The sequence below is a fragment of the Theropithecus gelada genome, chromosome 1, assembly GCF_003255815.1.
Source record: "Theropithecus gelada isolate Dixy chromosome 1, Tgel_1.0, whole genome shotgun sequence".
Taxonomy (NCBI): domain Eukaryota; kingdom Metazoa; phylum Chordata; class Mammalia; order Primates; family Cercopithecidae; genus Theropithecus; species Theropithecus gelada.
Genome location: NC_037668.1, coordinates 112,928,034 through 112,941,503, shown reverse-complemented (window position 1 = coordinate 112,941,503; position 13,470 = coordinate 112,928,034). Strand labels below are relative to the sequence as shown.

At 40.5% G+C, this 13,470-nt stretch overlaps 1 protein-coding gene across 3 annotated transcripts in view; it reads left to right on the top strand.

The window, feature by feature from the left end:
* The first annotated feature begins 205 nt into the window (after window positions 1–205).
* MCOLN2 (mucolipin 2) overlaps window positions 206–13,470 on the top strand; it is a 72,381-nt gene continuing 59,116 nt past the window's right edge. For 2 of the 3 annotated variants that reach the window (XM_025402315.1, XM_025402325.1), the window contains exon 1: window positions 206–532. In XM_025402315.1, the coding sequence (XP_025258100.1) occupies window positions 456–532 (77 nt within the window). In that variant the 5' untranslated portion in view covers window positions 206–455. The remainder of the gene's footprint in view (window positions 533–13,470) is intronic. The other variant, XM_025402333.1, reaches the window with a different exon arrangement.

The window sequence follows — 13,470 nt, the reverse complement described above, 5'->3', positions numbered from 1 at the left end:
CCACCCCGCCTCCGCGTCGCCGACCCCCTTCTCCGGGAGCGCGAGGAGGCTGGTCCGCTGACGCGTGGAACAAGTGCCCCAGGACCTCAAGTAGGGAAGCTCCGGTCCCTGGTGGGAGGCGGTGGGGTGGGGCGGAGCGGGACGGGGCGGGGCGGGGCAGTCCCTTGGGGGCGGGGCGGGAGCGCCTGGCCACGTGCCGCATCCTGCAGCGAGAGCACAGAGCAGCCTTTCAGCCGCCCGAGCAGGGCCAGCCACACCCAGCGACCGCCGCGCTTGCCCTAGGGCCGGGGTCTGCGCGCACCGCGCGGCCGGCAGGAAGGGTAAGAGAAGGGGATCCCGCTTAGCAGGGCTCCAACTTCAGCGGACGCGTTCCGGCGACGGCGAACTGAGTCTGCCGTGAACAATTTTTCCTGTTACGAATCCCGAGAGCCCTGCAAAGTTTTGAAGGAGGAGGCATGGCCCATCAGCCTTATCGTTTTCCCCAGGCAAGGATTCCAGAGAGAGGATCAGGTGTTTTCAGGTTAACCGTCAGGTGAGGAGTCTGGGCTGCATCTTTCAGGATGCTAGACTAGAGAAATCTTCCTGAAGTCGATGGCTTTACTTCCGTAGACTAGAGCTTGCCTACTGCCTTGGGAATGCTTATATTAAGTGCTTGCAGTTACTTAAATAAGGCTGCGCTGTGCCTTCCAGAACAAACAGGCCTTTCCCTCAGGTGGGAGGGTTGTAGTGTGGCTAACCCCAGTTCTCTGCCTTTATGAAAAGGCGCACAGTTCAGCCGCTTGGCGCTGCCAGCGGGCCCCTCCTCCGTGGTCAAAGCTCCAGCCACCCCAGCACATTTGAACCGAGGGTGTGAATACAAACAAGCCTTGGCTCCCCCGTTCCCTGCTCTCCAAACAGATATATATGTATGTATCTGAAATATATACGTATGTGTGAGTGTGTGTGTGTGTCTCTGGTTGTACAGTACTTGTGGGAAACAAAATTGTGTGTCATTGTAAATTGAGAATGGAAGAAAAGGTTAGTAAGAGAGAGGTGGGAGAGGTTTCTTATGGGTGTCAGGATGTAGACTCTGATATTTTATGTAGAAGGAACCAACTACGTAGTTCTCCCCAGAAATGGGATGTGGGTTTCACGCTCAGGAGCGGCTCATCACCTCTGTGATGTGCTAACTAAAATCGCACAAGTTTTGGGAAATTTGATAGCTTTCCCCTATTGAGTCAAAGTTTCTTGAGACTTTAGCCTGTCTTCCTCTTCATACCTTAAGAAGAGTCAAACTCCCTTTGCTGTGAACTTTCCACAGGCATACCCTTCTCCTTTAGAAAGGCCTTTATAGGTCAGTTTCTGTGGCCAGAACTCTAAAAACGACACATTTTCCATACAGAGGCCATCATAATACCAATTTTATTTAACCTCCTGTAATGAAAAATGAGTGAATCCTATTAAAGTGTTTGAGGTAGCCACATTCTTTTCTGTGAAGGAGGAACATAACAAAAGTGTTTTTTTTTTTAAATAGAGTAATAAATGTAAAATATTTTAATGAAGCAAGTGAGAAGAACTGAGAGGCGTAGTTTGAGCAGAGGGGCACAAAATACAGAACTGAAAGTCAAGAATGATTATATTCACAAGCTGATCTCTTTGTCTAGATCTCTGTCAGTGAAGTGAAACCTAGAACAAGACAATTTTAAAACCGGTGGAAAAAGAGATGGCTTCTTGTGACTGTAGCTTTCAAAGTAAAAATAGTGGCCAAAGAAAACTCTGCTGGCCGTAAAATTAAAAGTGGACTTTCCCGAAGCTGGACTGTTTTCTTTAAGGCCTAAAGTCTAAGTTCCATATGTCAGTTCTGAAGAATTAAATCACTCTTTAGTGAGCTCTTGTGTCACATGTTAAGGGATTCATAGAAAAAAGTGCAGGCATACCTTGTTTTACTGTGCTTTGCTTTATTGCACTTTGCAGATACTGCTTTTTTTTTTTTTTAAACAAATTGAAGGTTTGTGGTAACCCTTTGTCCAGCAAGTCTATTGGTGCCATTTTTCCAACAGCAGGTGCTCACTTTGTGTCTCTGTGTCACATTTTGGCAATTCTCTCAATATTTCAAACTTTTTCATCATTATTATTATATCTGTTATGGTGATCTGTGACCAATAATCTTTGATGTTACTACTGTAATTGTTTTGGGGTGCCATGAACTGTGCCCATATAAGACAGGGAACTCAATTAACAAATGTTGTATGTGTTCTGACTACTCCACCAACCAGCCTTTCTTTTATCTCTTTTCCTCTCCCCAACCTCTCTATTCCCTGAGACACCACAATATTGAAATTAGCCCAATTAATAACCCTACAGTGGTCTCTAAGTGTTTGAGTGCAAGGGACAATCACAGGTCTCTCACTTTAAAGGTAGAAATGATTAAGCTTAGTAAGGAAGGTATGTTGAAAGCTGAGACAGACCAAAAGCTAGGCATTTTGTGCCATTTGGCCAAGTTTTGAACGCATATGAGATATTCTTGAAGGAAATTATAAGTGCCACTCCAGTGAAAACACAAATGATTAGGAAGCAAAACAGCCTTATTGCTGTTATGGAGAAAGTTTTTGTGGTCTGGATAGAAGATCAAACCAGCCCCAACGTTTGCTAAAGCTAAAGCATAATCTAGAGCAAGGCCCAAACTCTCTTCAATTCTGTGAAGGCTGAGAGAGGTGATGAAGCTGCAGAAGAAAAGTTTCAAGCTAGCAGAGGTTGGTTCATAAGCTTTAAGAAAGGAAGCCATCTCTCTAACACGTAAGTGCAAGGTGAAGCAGAAAGTGCTGATATAGAAGCTGCAGCAAGTTAGTTGGAAGATCTAACTAAGATCATTGATGAAGGAGGCTACTCTAAACAACAGATTTTCAATGTAGACAAAACAGCCTTCTATTGGAAGGAGATGCCATCTAGGACTTTTCTAGGTAGAGAGGACAAGTCAGTGTCTGATTTCAAAGGTGCAAAGGACAGGATGGCTCTCTAGTTAGGAACTAGTACAGCTGGTGACTTTTAAGTTGAAGCCAGTGCTCATTTACCATTCCAAAAATCCTAGGGCACTTAAGAATTATGTTAATCTACTCTGCCTCTGCTTTGTAAATGGAACAACAAAGCCTAGATGACAGTACATTTGTTTACAGCATGATTTACTGAATATTTTAAGCTCATGGTTGAGACCTACTGCTCGGAAAAAAAGATTTCTTTCAAAATATTACTGCTCATTGATAATATCTCTGGTCACCAAAAAGTTCTGATGGAGTTGTACAAGGAGATGAATATTGTTTTCAGATATGTTAACACAACATCCATTCTGCAGCCCATGGATCAAGGAGTAATTTCAACTTTCAAGACTTATTATTTAAGAACTACATTTTGTAAGGTTATAGGTTGCCATAGAAAATTATTCCTTTGATGAATCTGGACAAAGTAAACCCTTCTGGAGAGGATTCATCATTCTGGATGCCATTAAGAACATTCATAATTTATGGGAAGAGGTCAAAATATTAACATTAACAGGAAGTTTGGAAGAAGTTGATTTTAAGCCTCATGGATGACTTTCAAGGGGTCCAGACTTCAATAGAGGAAGTATTTTAATGGCAAAAAAACCACAATTACTTTTACACCGATCTGCTAACCACAGATATGGTGGAAATACCCAGAGAACTAGAAGAGAAGCATGAAGATGTGACTGAATTACTGCAATCTCATGATCAAACTAGAATGGATGAGGAGTTGTTTGTTATGGCTGAGCAAAGAAAGTGGTTTCTTGAGATAGAATCTGCTCCTAGTGAAGATGCTATGAACATTGTTGAAATGACATCATATAATTTAGCATATTCCGTAAACATAGTTGATAAAACAGCAGGAGGGTTTGAGAGGACTGACTCCAATTTTGAAAGAAGTTCTACTGTGGGTAAAATGCAATCAAACAGCATTGCATGCAACAGAGAAATGTTTTGTGGCAGGAAGAGTTAATTGATATATCAGACTTCATTGTTGTCTTCTTTTAAGAAATTGCCCTAAACACCCCACCTTCTTCTTTTAAGAAACTGGCCTAAACACCTTCAGCAACCACCACCCTGATCAGTCAGCAGCCATCAACAAGGAGGCAAGACCCTCCACCAGCAAAAAGAGTACAGCTTGCTGAAGGTTCAGATGATTGTTAGCATTTTTTAGTAATGAAGTACTTTTAAATTAAGGTGTGTTTTTAGACATAATGCTGTTACAGACTTAATAGACTATGGTATAGTGTAAACATAACTTTTATATGCACTGGGAAACAAAAAAAAAGTTGTGTGTATTTGCAGTATTTTTTTTTTTTTTTTTTTTTACTTTACTGCAGTATTTGCTTTATTGTGGTGATCTGGAACCAAACTTTCAATATCTCTGAGGTATGCCTGTAATTTTATTTCCAGACTTCATTTTATCAAACTGCAATGTTCTGTTCAGTATTAAATGTTTAAAGTCATGTTTTTGGTTTGTTTATTTGTTTGCTTTGGCAATCATCTGAATTTTTTTTTCTTCCCACTCTTTTCCGCCTGCCTATAGCTGAGCTTTCTACTCTGTTTTGAGCTTGGTCCTCAGCACCTTTTCTCCTGGTATGAGAGACTGTGTCCAGGGAATGTTGTCCATATTCCTTTTCCCTCAGCTGGGTGGGCTGTTTCCTTTCTTCTCTTTTGAGGGTTGTGTTTTGTTTTCTCCCCTTGAATACATCTCTGTAGTTTCAGCCTAAAACATCTGTCAGGCAATAATTGATAACTCATGAGGCAGAAGATTCTTGAAAATAGTCTTTGGTGTAATTCTAGAAGACCCATAATTTAAATGGTGGCCTTAAAAAATATCATACTACGGCCAGGCACGGTGGCTCACGCCTGTAATCCCAGCACTTTGAGAGACCGAGGCGGGCAGATCACGAGGTCAGGAGATCGAGACCATCCTGGCTAATATGGTGAAACTTTGTCTCTACTGAAAATACAGGAAAAAAAAAAAAATTAGCCGGGCGTGGTGGCACTCGCCTGTTGTCCCAGCTACTTGGGAGGCTGAGGTAGGAGAATCACTTGAACCTGGGAGGTGGAGCTTGCAGTGAGTGGAGATCATGCCAGTGCACTCCAGCCTGGGTGAGAGAGCAAGACTCTGTCTCAAAAAAAAAAAAAAAAAAAATTCATACTACTTATGCCAACTACAGGAATTTGCTAGAGATAGTTAGAATGTAGGGATTCACCAACATGACACTGAGGTGGGCTTGTCCAAAATTAAGGTAACCTCAATGCTTTGAGGAAAAAATGATTATTTCTTTATAACTTCTTTTCTTTAGGGAGAGTCATCAGCATGACTCTGTTAAGTTGGGCTCTAACTGAAAATATTGGAGAAAGAAAAATGTTAGGAAATGTCATAATTCCAGTCATCTTCCTCAGTTTTAACTGCATGTGGAATCCTTTATTGCTGAGAAATGAATTTCCCTTTCTTTATCTCTTCCTCAAAGAACTGTTTCTTCAAGTTTCCAAAGGAGTGTGGCTTGTTTAGAAAAAACACATTAAAAATATGCAGCCCTAGTTCTGCTTTCCTGGTGTTCAGAGGCAGCAAAGTGGGGATCAGAGGTGATTTTTGGGAATTTGGTGGCACGGTTGTCTGTAGGGAAACTCCTGAAAGGTTAGCATGTTCATCTTTCATGAGTGGTTCTAATGGAAAATGAAAAGCCCCTCCGACCTTCTTTCAGGGTGCTTCTTAGGGTTAGAATGACCATGTCATTTATGTTCTGAGAACTGTGTTGAGAAGGGAACCAAAGTTTTCTTCTTTGCCTTTTTTCCTCTCAACTTCATTTAATTGACACGGACCTACCCTACTCAGCTACCTCAAAACCTCAGTTGGCTAGACATTTTTCTTTCTTCCTCTCTTGTGAGACTAGCAGATCATGAGAAAATTTGTTCATTGTAGGAATTGGAGTGAAAAAATGATGTGCAAGTTGTTAGGAATGGTCTAAAGTATTTCATCGGTTGGACTGCCCCCGATATCATCCTGGGGCCAACACAGTCATTACTGTAGAAACATTGAATTTTAGTCTCCGTATCTGCCACTCCTTCCACCCTCTACCCCAAACAATCACACACAAACTAAGCAGGGAAATACTTGACTATCTGATACATATCAGACTCTTTCTTTTTGAAATAGCGCATTTTAACTCATAATAATGATTCAGGAATTCACACGTTAATCACCAAAAATGAACAAAAAAGGAAAACTTAATGAAGAAAATTAAGATTACCTATAATACTACTTCACAGAGATTATAAAAATATGGAGGCTTTTTTGGCTGGTTCATGTGCTTCTAGACTTTAAAATCTCTATATGCACATATAAATGCTGGCTTTTTTTTTCCAGCCTGGGTCTTGTTCTGTCACCCAGGCTGGGGTGCAGTGGCATAATGACAGCTTACTGCAGCCTCAAACTTCAAGTCTCAAGTGATCCTCCTGCCTCAACCCCCCAAGTAGCTGGGACTACAGGTGCCTGCCAGCACTCCTGGCTAGCTTATTATTATTAATTATTATTATTTCTAGAGATGGGGGTCTCCCTTTGTTGCCCAAGCTGGTCTCAAACTCCTGGGCCCAAGGGATCCTCCTGCCTCAGCTTCCCAAAGCTCTGGGATTACAGGCCTAAGCCACCATGCCCAGCTTATGCTGACGTTTTTTGAAAAATGAGATCTCAATATATCTATTCTGTAACTTTAAGAAAATTGCAATATGTCATAGACATCTTCAAGTCAGTGCAAAGTTACAAATAGGGCTGCAATTAACATTTTTGTAACTAACTCATTGTTTTAAAGTTTGCATTATAAATCCATAGAAGTTTGATTTTTTTTTTTTTTTTTTTTTTTTTTGAGATGGAGTCTCGTTCTGTTGCCCAAGCTGGAGTGCAATGGCATGATCTCGGCTCACTGCAACCTCTGCCTCGCAAGTTTACATGATTCTCCTGCCTCAGCCTCCCAAGTAGCTGGGATTACAGGTGCACACCACCATGTCTGGCTAATTTTTTTTTTAGTTTTAGTAGAGACGAGGTTTCACTATGTTGTCCAGATTGGTCTCAAACTCCTGACCTTGTGATCTGCCTGCGTCGGCCTCCCAATGTGCTGGGATTACAGGTGTGAGCCACCGTGCCCAGCCCAGAAGTTTGATTCTTAAGTCACTTTTATAGATACTGCCCAAGTGCCAATCAAAATTTACATTTCTTTTAATAGTTTTAAAATCATTCTTCATAAATAAAAATTAAGATAGGTTTTTACCAACCTGATTGTTAGTAAGTTTTTATTGTTAAATGTTCACTGGCTTGTTCAGCTCCATTGCCTATTATATTGGATTGTCTTTTTCTTATTAATAGTCTGGAGCTCTTTACAGGTCATAATAGATAGTTAACTTTTCCTGTGTAAATATATTGCACATTTTTCTCCAAATCTCTTTGTGTTTTAACTTTTTGAAGTCTTACATTTTTATGTTAAGATCTGTCAGTCATTTTTACATCTTCTAAATTTTTTTGTACTTAAAAAGGCATGTTAAATTGTTTTAAAAATCCTGATCTTATACTACTATCAATTTTATTTTTAAAATGTGTCTAAATTTTATTTTTGCATTCAGTTTGAGAGAGTACTCTTAACTTTCTCTTTCCAAAATGGATAGCAAATTATTATTATAACAACTCATTGAATAATTTATTCTTTGGAAAGACTAAGAATAATGAGCAAAACAAAGTAAGGTTTCTATCATCAGCAAACCAGGCAACTAAATTACCTACAACTTGCTAATGTATCTTGACTAAGCAAGACTTACTTTTAAATATATTTTTAATTCACTTTTTAATATTAATATTTTAGACTTTCTATTATTTTTATGTTATTAATATTGTTGTTATTATTATTTGATCACAAAAGGTATTAACCAAGGAAAAGTTCGTGTAGTCAAGGTTGATGTCTCATTATTGATTCATTACTTTTTTCCAACAGATTTTCATTGAACACCTATTATGTATTAGATACTATGCTGTATGCTGGGCTGTATGGTAATAAGCAAGACCCACCCTTCATGAAGTCCGTTGTAGGGGAAACCAATAAAGATTGTGATTGCAATTATGAAGGAAATAAAGTGATGATAGAGGCAGTGGGGAAGGCCACATTAATAGAGTGGCCAGAGAGCCCTCTCTACCGACGTGTCATTTGTGCTGAGAGATGAAGGGTGACAGGAAGAAACCAGACGCACAAAGAACTGGGGGAACAGCAGTAGGGTGGATGAAATGGTGAGTGAAATGTGCAGAGGGGGGACTGTCCACAGCCAGGAAAGAAGCCATTGTGTAGTGAGGAAGGGGAAGAGGGTATGGGAGGAGTGGGCAGGAGTCTTTTAGCAGTGGTAGGAGGTTTCGATTTTACTCTGAGAGAGGGAGAAAGCCCCTAAAGAAAGCCCCTAAAGCAAAGAAGTGATGTCTGACTTATGCTTTTAAAATTACCCCTTTGGCTACCACGTGGAGAATTGAGAGGCTATTGCAGTTGGGTAAGAGATGACAGTGCTTGGACCAGGGAGGCTGCAGTGCATACAGAGAGATGGAGACCATTCCTTGATGTGTTTTGAAGGAAGACTTGATAAATTGAATGTGAGAATTGAATACAAAGGGAACTCAAAGCATACTTTAGAGCAGTGGTTCCCATACTTTGCTACACATTAGAATCACTTGAGTAACTTTAAAAATCCTGATGCCCAGTTCACTCCTCCTACTAATTAAATCAGAATGTCTTGGGACTGAGAGGCAAGCGCTGAAATCTTTTAAAAATCCTCAGGTGGGCTGGACACTGTGGCTCACACCTGTAATCCCAGCACTTTGGGAGGCTGAGGTGGGAGGATCACTTGAGTCCAAGAGTTCAAGACCAGCCTGGGCAACATAGCAAAACCTGTCTCCATTTTAAAAAGCAAAAATTAAAATTAAAAAAATCCTCAGATGATTCTGCTCTGCACCCAAGATGGAGAATGGACTAAGGATTGCAGCTAGGCCACTGAATACACTAAGGATTCCAACTGAAGCATTTTTTTTAAATGCTAATAGCAATGCATTTATTTTTTAAAAATTATTTCAGTAGTTTTTGGGGAACAGGTGGCATTTGGTTACATGAAAAAGTTCTTTAGTGGTGATTTCAGAGATTTTTGTGCACCCATCCCTCAAGCAGTGTTCACTGTACCCAATGTGTATTCTTTTATCTTTTACCCCATTCCAACCCTTTCCCCTGAGTTGCCAAAGTCCATAGTATATGATTCTTATGTCTTTGCATCCTTATAGCTCAGCTCACACCTGTAAGTGAGAACATATGATGTTTGGTTTTCCATTCCTGAGTTACTTCACTTAGAATAATGGTCTTCAGATCCATCCAGGTTGCTGTGAATGCCATTATTTTGTTCCTTTTTATAGCTGAGTAGCATTCAATGGTGTATATACACACACACACACACACACATATCCACATATCACCTTTTCTTTATCCACTCATTTATTGATGGGCATCTGGGCTGGTTTTATATTTTTGCAGTTACAAATTGTGCTGCTATAAACATGCATGTACAAGTATCTTTTTCATATAATGACTTATTTTCCTCTGGGTAGATACCCAGTAGTTGGATTGCTGGATCAAATAGTAGTTCTACTTTTAGTCCTTTGAGGAATCTCCACACTGTTTTCCATAGTGGTTGTAAGAGTTTACATTCCCACCAGCAGTTTAAAAGTGTTGTCTTTTCACCCCATCCCCACCATCTATTTTTTGATTTTTTGATTATGGCTATTCTTGCAAGAGTGAGGTGGTATCACACTGTGGTTTTGATCTGCATTTCCCTCATCATTAGTGATGTTGAACAGTTTTTCATATGTTTGTTTGCCATTTGTATATCTTCTTTTGAGAATTGTCTATTCATGTCTTTAGCCCACGTTTTGATGGGATTATTTTTTTTTCCTTGCTGATTTGAGTTCTTGTAGATTCTGGATATTAGTCCTTTGTCAGATGTATAGATTGTGAAGATTTTCTCTCACTCATTGGGTTGTCTGTTTATTCTGCTTATTGTTTCTTTTGCTGTGCAGAAGCATTTTTTTTTTTGAGATGGAGTTTTGATCATGTTACCCAGGCTGGAGTGCAATGGTGCTATCTTGGCTCTCTGCAACCTCCACCTCCTGAGTTCAAGTAATTCTCCTGCCTCAGCCTCCTGAGTAGCTGGGATTATAGGCATGCACCACCAACATGCCCGGCTAATTTTGTATGTGTAGTAGAGACGGGGTTTCTGCATGTTGGTCAGGCTGGTCTCAAACTTCTGACCTCAGGTGATCCACCCACCTTGATCTCCCAAAGTGATGGGATTATAGGTGTGAACCACCACTCCTGGACCAGTTTTATTCTTCTACATGTGGTCTGCCAATTATTCCAACACCATTTGTTTAATAGGGTATCCTCTCCCCACTTTATGGTTTTGTTTGCTTTATTGAACATTAGTTGGCTGTTAAGTATTTGGCTTTATTTCTAGGTTCTCTTTTCTGTTCCATTGGTTTATATGCCTATTTTTATATCAGTACCATGCTGTTTTGGTGACTGTGGCCTTAGAGTATAGTTTGAAGTCAGGTAATGTGATGCCTCCAGATTTGTTCTTTTTGCTTAGTCTTGCTTTGGCTATGCAGGCTCTTTTTTTGGTTCCACATGAATTTTAGGATTTTTTGCCTAGTTCTGTGAAGAATGATGGTGGTATTTTGATGGGAATTGCATTGGATTTGCAGATTGCTTTTGGCAGTATGGTCATTTTCACAATATTGATTCTACCCATCCATGAGCATGGAATGTGTTTCCATTTGTTTGTGTCATATATGATTTCTTTTAGCAGTGTTTTGTAGTTTTCCTTGTAGAGGTCTTTCACTTCCTTGGTTAAGTATATTCCTAATTTTAAATTTTGTGGTGTTTTTGTTTTTGTTTTTGCAACTGTTGTGAAAGGGGTTGAGTTCTTTATTTGATTCTCAGCTTGGTCAGCAGCTGAAGCATTTGAATGAATGTGTACAGATTGCTGCTTTGAGCAGATGGGTGGAGGAGCAAGTGGAGGGTGGGTTTGAGAGACCAATTAGACCTGTGGGTGGAGTTTCATAAAAAAGGTTGGATAAGGAAGTCTGCTCAAGAGAGAGATTTGCTGGAGATGCAAATATGGAAACCCACATCATGTAGAGAGTATTTAAAGTCATAGGATTGGACAAGCAGTTTTAGAATAGAGGATAGAGACTAGAAGAATCCATACTGTGCCTCAAGGCACTCTGACATCAAGAGGAGGGGGGTGTCCTGGAAACTGACAGAAGAGGTTGTCCCAAGGAGGTAGTGGTCAGCTGTATCAAATGCTGCAGAGCCAATAAGCCTGAAAAGTGTTTGTTAGAATCTATAGCAAGAGATGGTTTACCCTGAGCATTTTAATGAAGTAATAGAAATGGGAACCCAGTGTTTGTTCTAGAGAATCTGTACCACAAAGTCAGCTTGAGGAGGTAAGTGCTGGGTTCATTCCATTAGATGGCTTTACTTTTTTTTCTCATTTTGATAATATGACCATGTAGAAGTTATTGAATGTATAGACTAGGATGGCTATTTGCCAAAATGTCACACATTTTTAATTTTATTTCAATTTTTCTTTTTGAGACAGGGTCTTGCTCTGTTGCAGACTGGAGTACACTGGTATGATCATGGCTCACTGCAGCCTCAACCTCCCTGGGCTCAAGCAATCCTCCCACCTTAGCCTCCCAAGTAGCTGGGACTACAGGCACAAGCCAGCATGCCCAGCGAACTTTTTGTATTTTTAGTACAGACGGGTTTTGCCATGTTGCCCAGGCTGTTCTTGAACTCCTGAGCTCAAGTGATCCACCACCGCGGTCTCCCAAAGTGCTGAGATTGCAGGCATGAACCACCACACTTGGCCATATTGAGTTATTTTATCCTTTGGTATTAATATATTGCTTGCTTTCAACAAAACAGGAAGAAGAGAGGAATGGATACTGGGCAGGCAACTAGTAGTGTCTGTCACAGGAAGTCTAGCAATTTACTTTTCAGGCTTCCTTTCCCAGGAAGGGATTGAAGGATATTCTCCACAAAATGAGAGAGTAAAGAAAGAAGCAGACATGGGATCCAAGAGATGGGGGTTCCAATTTAGGAAGGTGGTGAAGGAGTTCCTAAAGTTATGGCCTTGAAAAGTGATTAGAAAGCAACCAGGTAGATTTGAGCAAAAGGATGAGGGCTGTAGGCATTGGTGTCTCTCCATGGAAGAAAGGAATTGACAGGGTACCTGGCTTGTGTATATTTAAGGGTGGTGTCAGATTCAGCCAGAGTTTGGTGATAAAGTTGTAATTGGTATACAGAAAACTAAACAAATGGGGAAAAGGGCAATTAACTCCAGGAAAATAGTTCGAGTGAGGAAGAATATAACATTACAGTATGTTAATAGCTCAACTCTGAAGAGTTTTTACATAGTCACTTCATAAAATCAGATGTTAATTTATCCAAAATTTGCATTAAAACTTGGTTGGGAAGATGAGTAGGAAGGTGAAATGTATGTTGGGGAGAAGATATAAGAGCTAAATCCGTATTTTCCAAGGGAGGATTCAAATTGATAATATCTAAAATGAAAAAGTAGTGGCATAAGTATTATTTAGAAATTTTAAAGTAGGGCCAGGCACGGTGGCTCACGCTTGTAATCCCAGCACTTTGGGAGGCCGAGGCGGGTGGATCACGAGTTCAGGAGATCAAGACCAGCCTGACCAACATGGTGAAACCCCGTCTCTACTAAAAATACAAAAATTAGCTGAGCATGGAGGTACGCCTGTAATCCCAGCTACTCAGGAGGCTGAGGCAGGAGAATCACTTCAACCCGGGAGGCAGAGGTTGCAGTGAGCCAAGATCGTGCCATTGCACTCCAGCCTGGGCAACAGGGCGAGACTCCATCTCAAAAAAATAAAAAAAAAAAAAAGAAATTTAAAAGTAAATGACTTTTAAAAAGACAGATAAAAGCAGTTGCACCTAAGGAACAGAAATCAGAGGTGTGGTTTATTAATAATTCATTTAAAATTATGTACAGGCCAGGGGCAGTGTCTCACACCTGTAATCCCAGCACTTTGGGAGGCCAGGGGGAAGGATCATCTGCGTCCAGGAGTTTGAGACCAGCCTGGGCAACGTGGCAAGACCCCATTTCTACAAAAAATTAAAAAATAAGCTGAGCATGGCAGTACACACCTATAGTCCTAGCTACTCTGGAAGCTGAGGCAGAAGGATTGCTTGAGCTCAGGAAGTTAAGGCTGCAATGAGCCATGATTGCATCACTGCACTCCAGCCTGGGTGACAGAGTGAGATCCTATCTCAAAAAAAGAAAAAAAAAGAAAAGAAAAATACAGTTATATTATTATCAAATTTTGGGGAAATAAAGGTGGTGG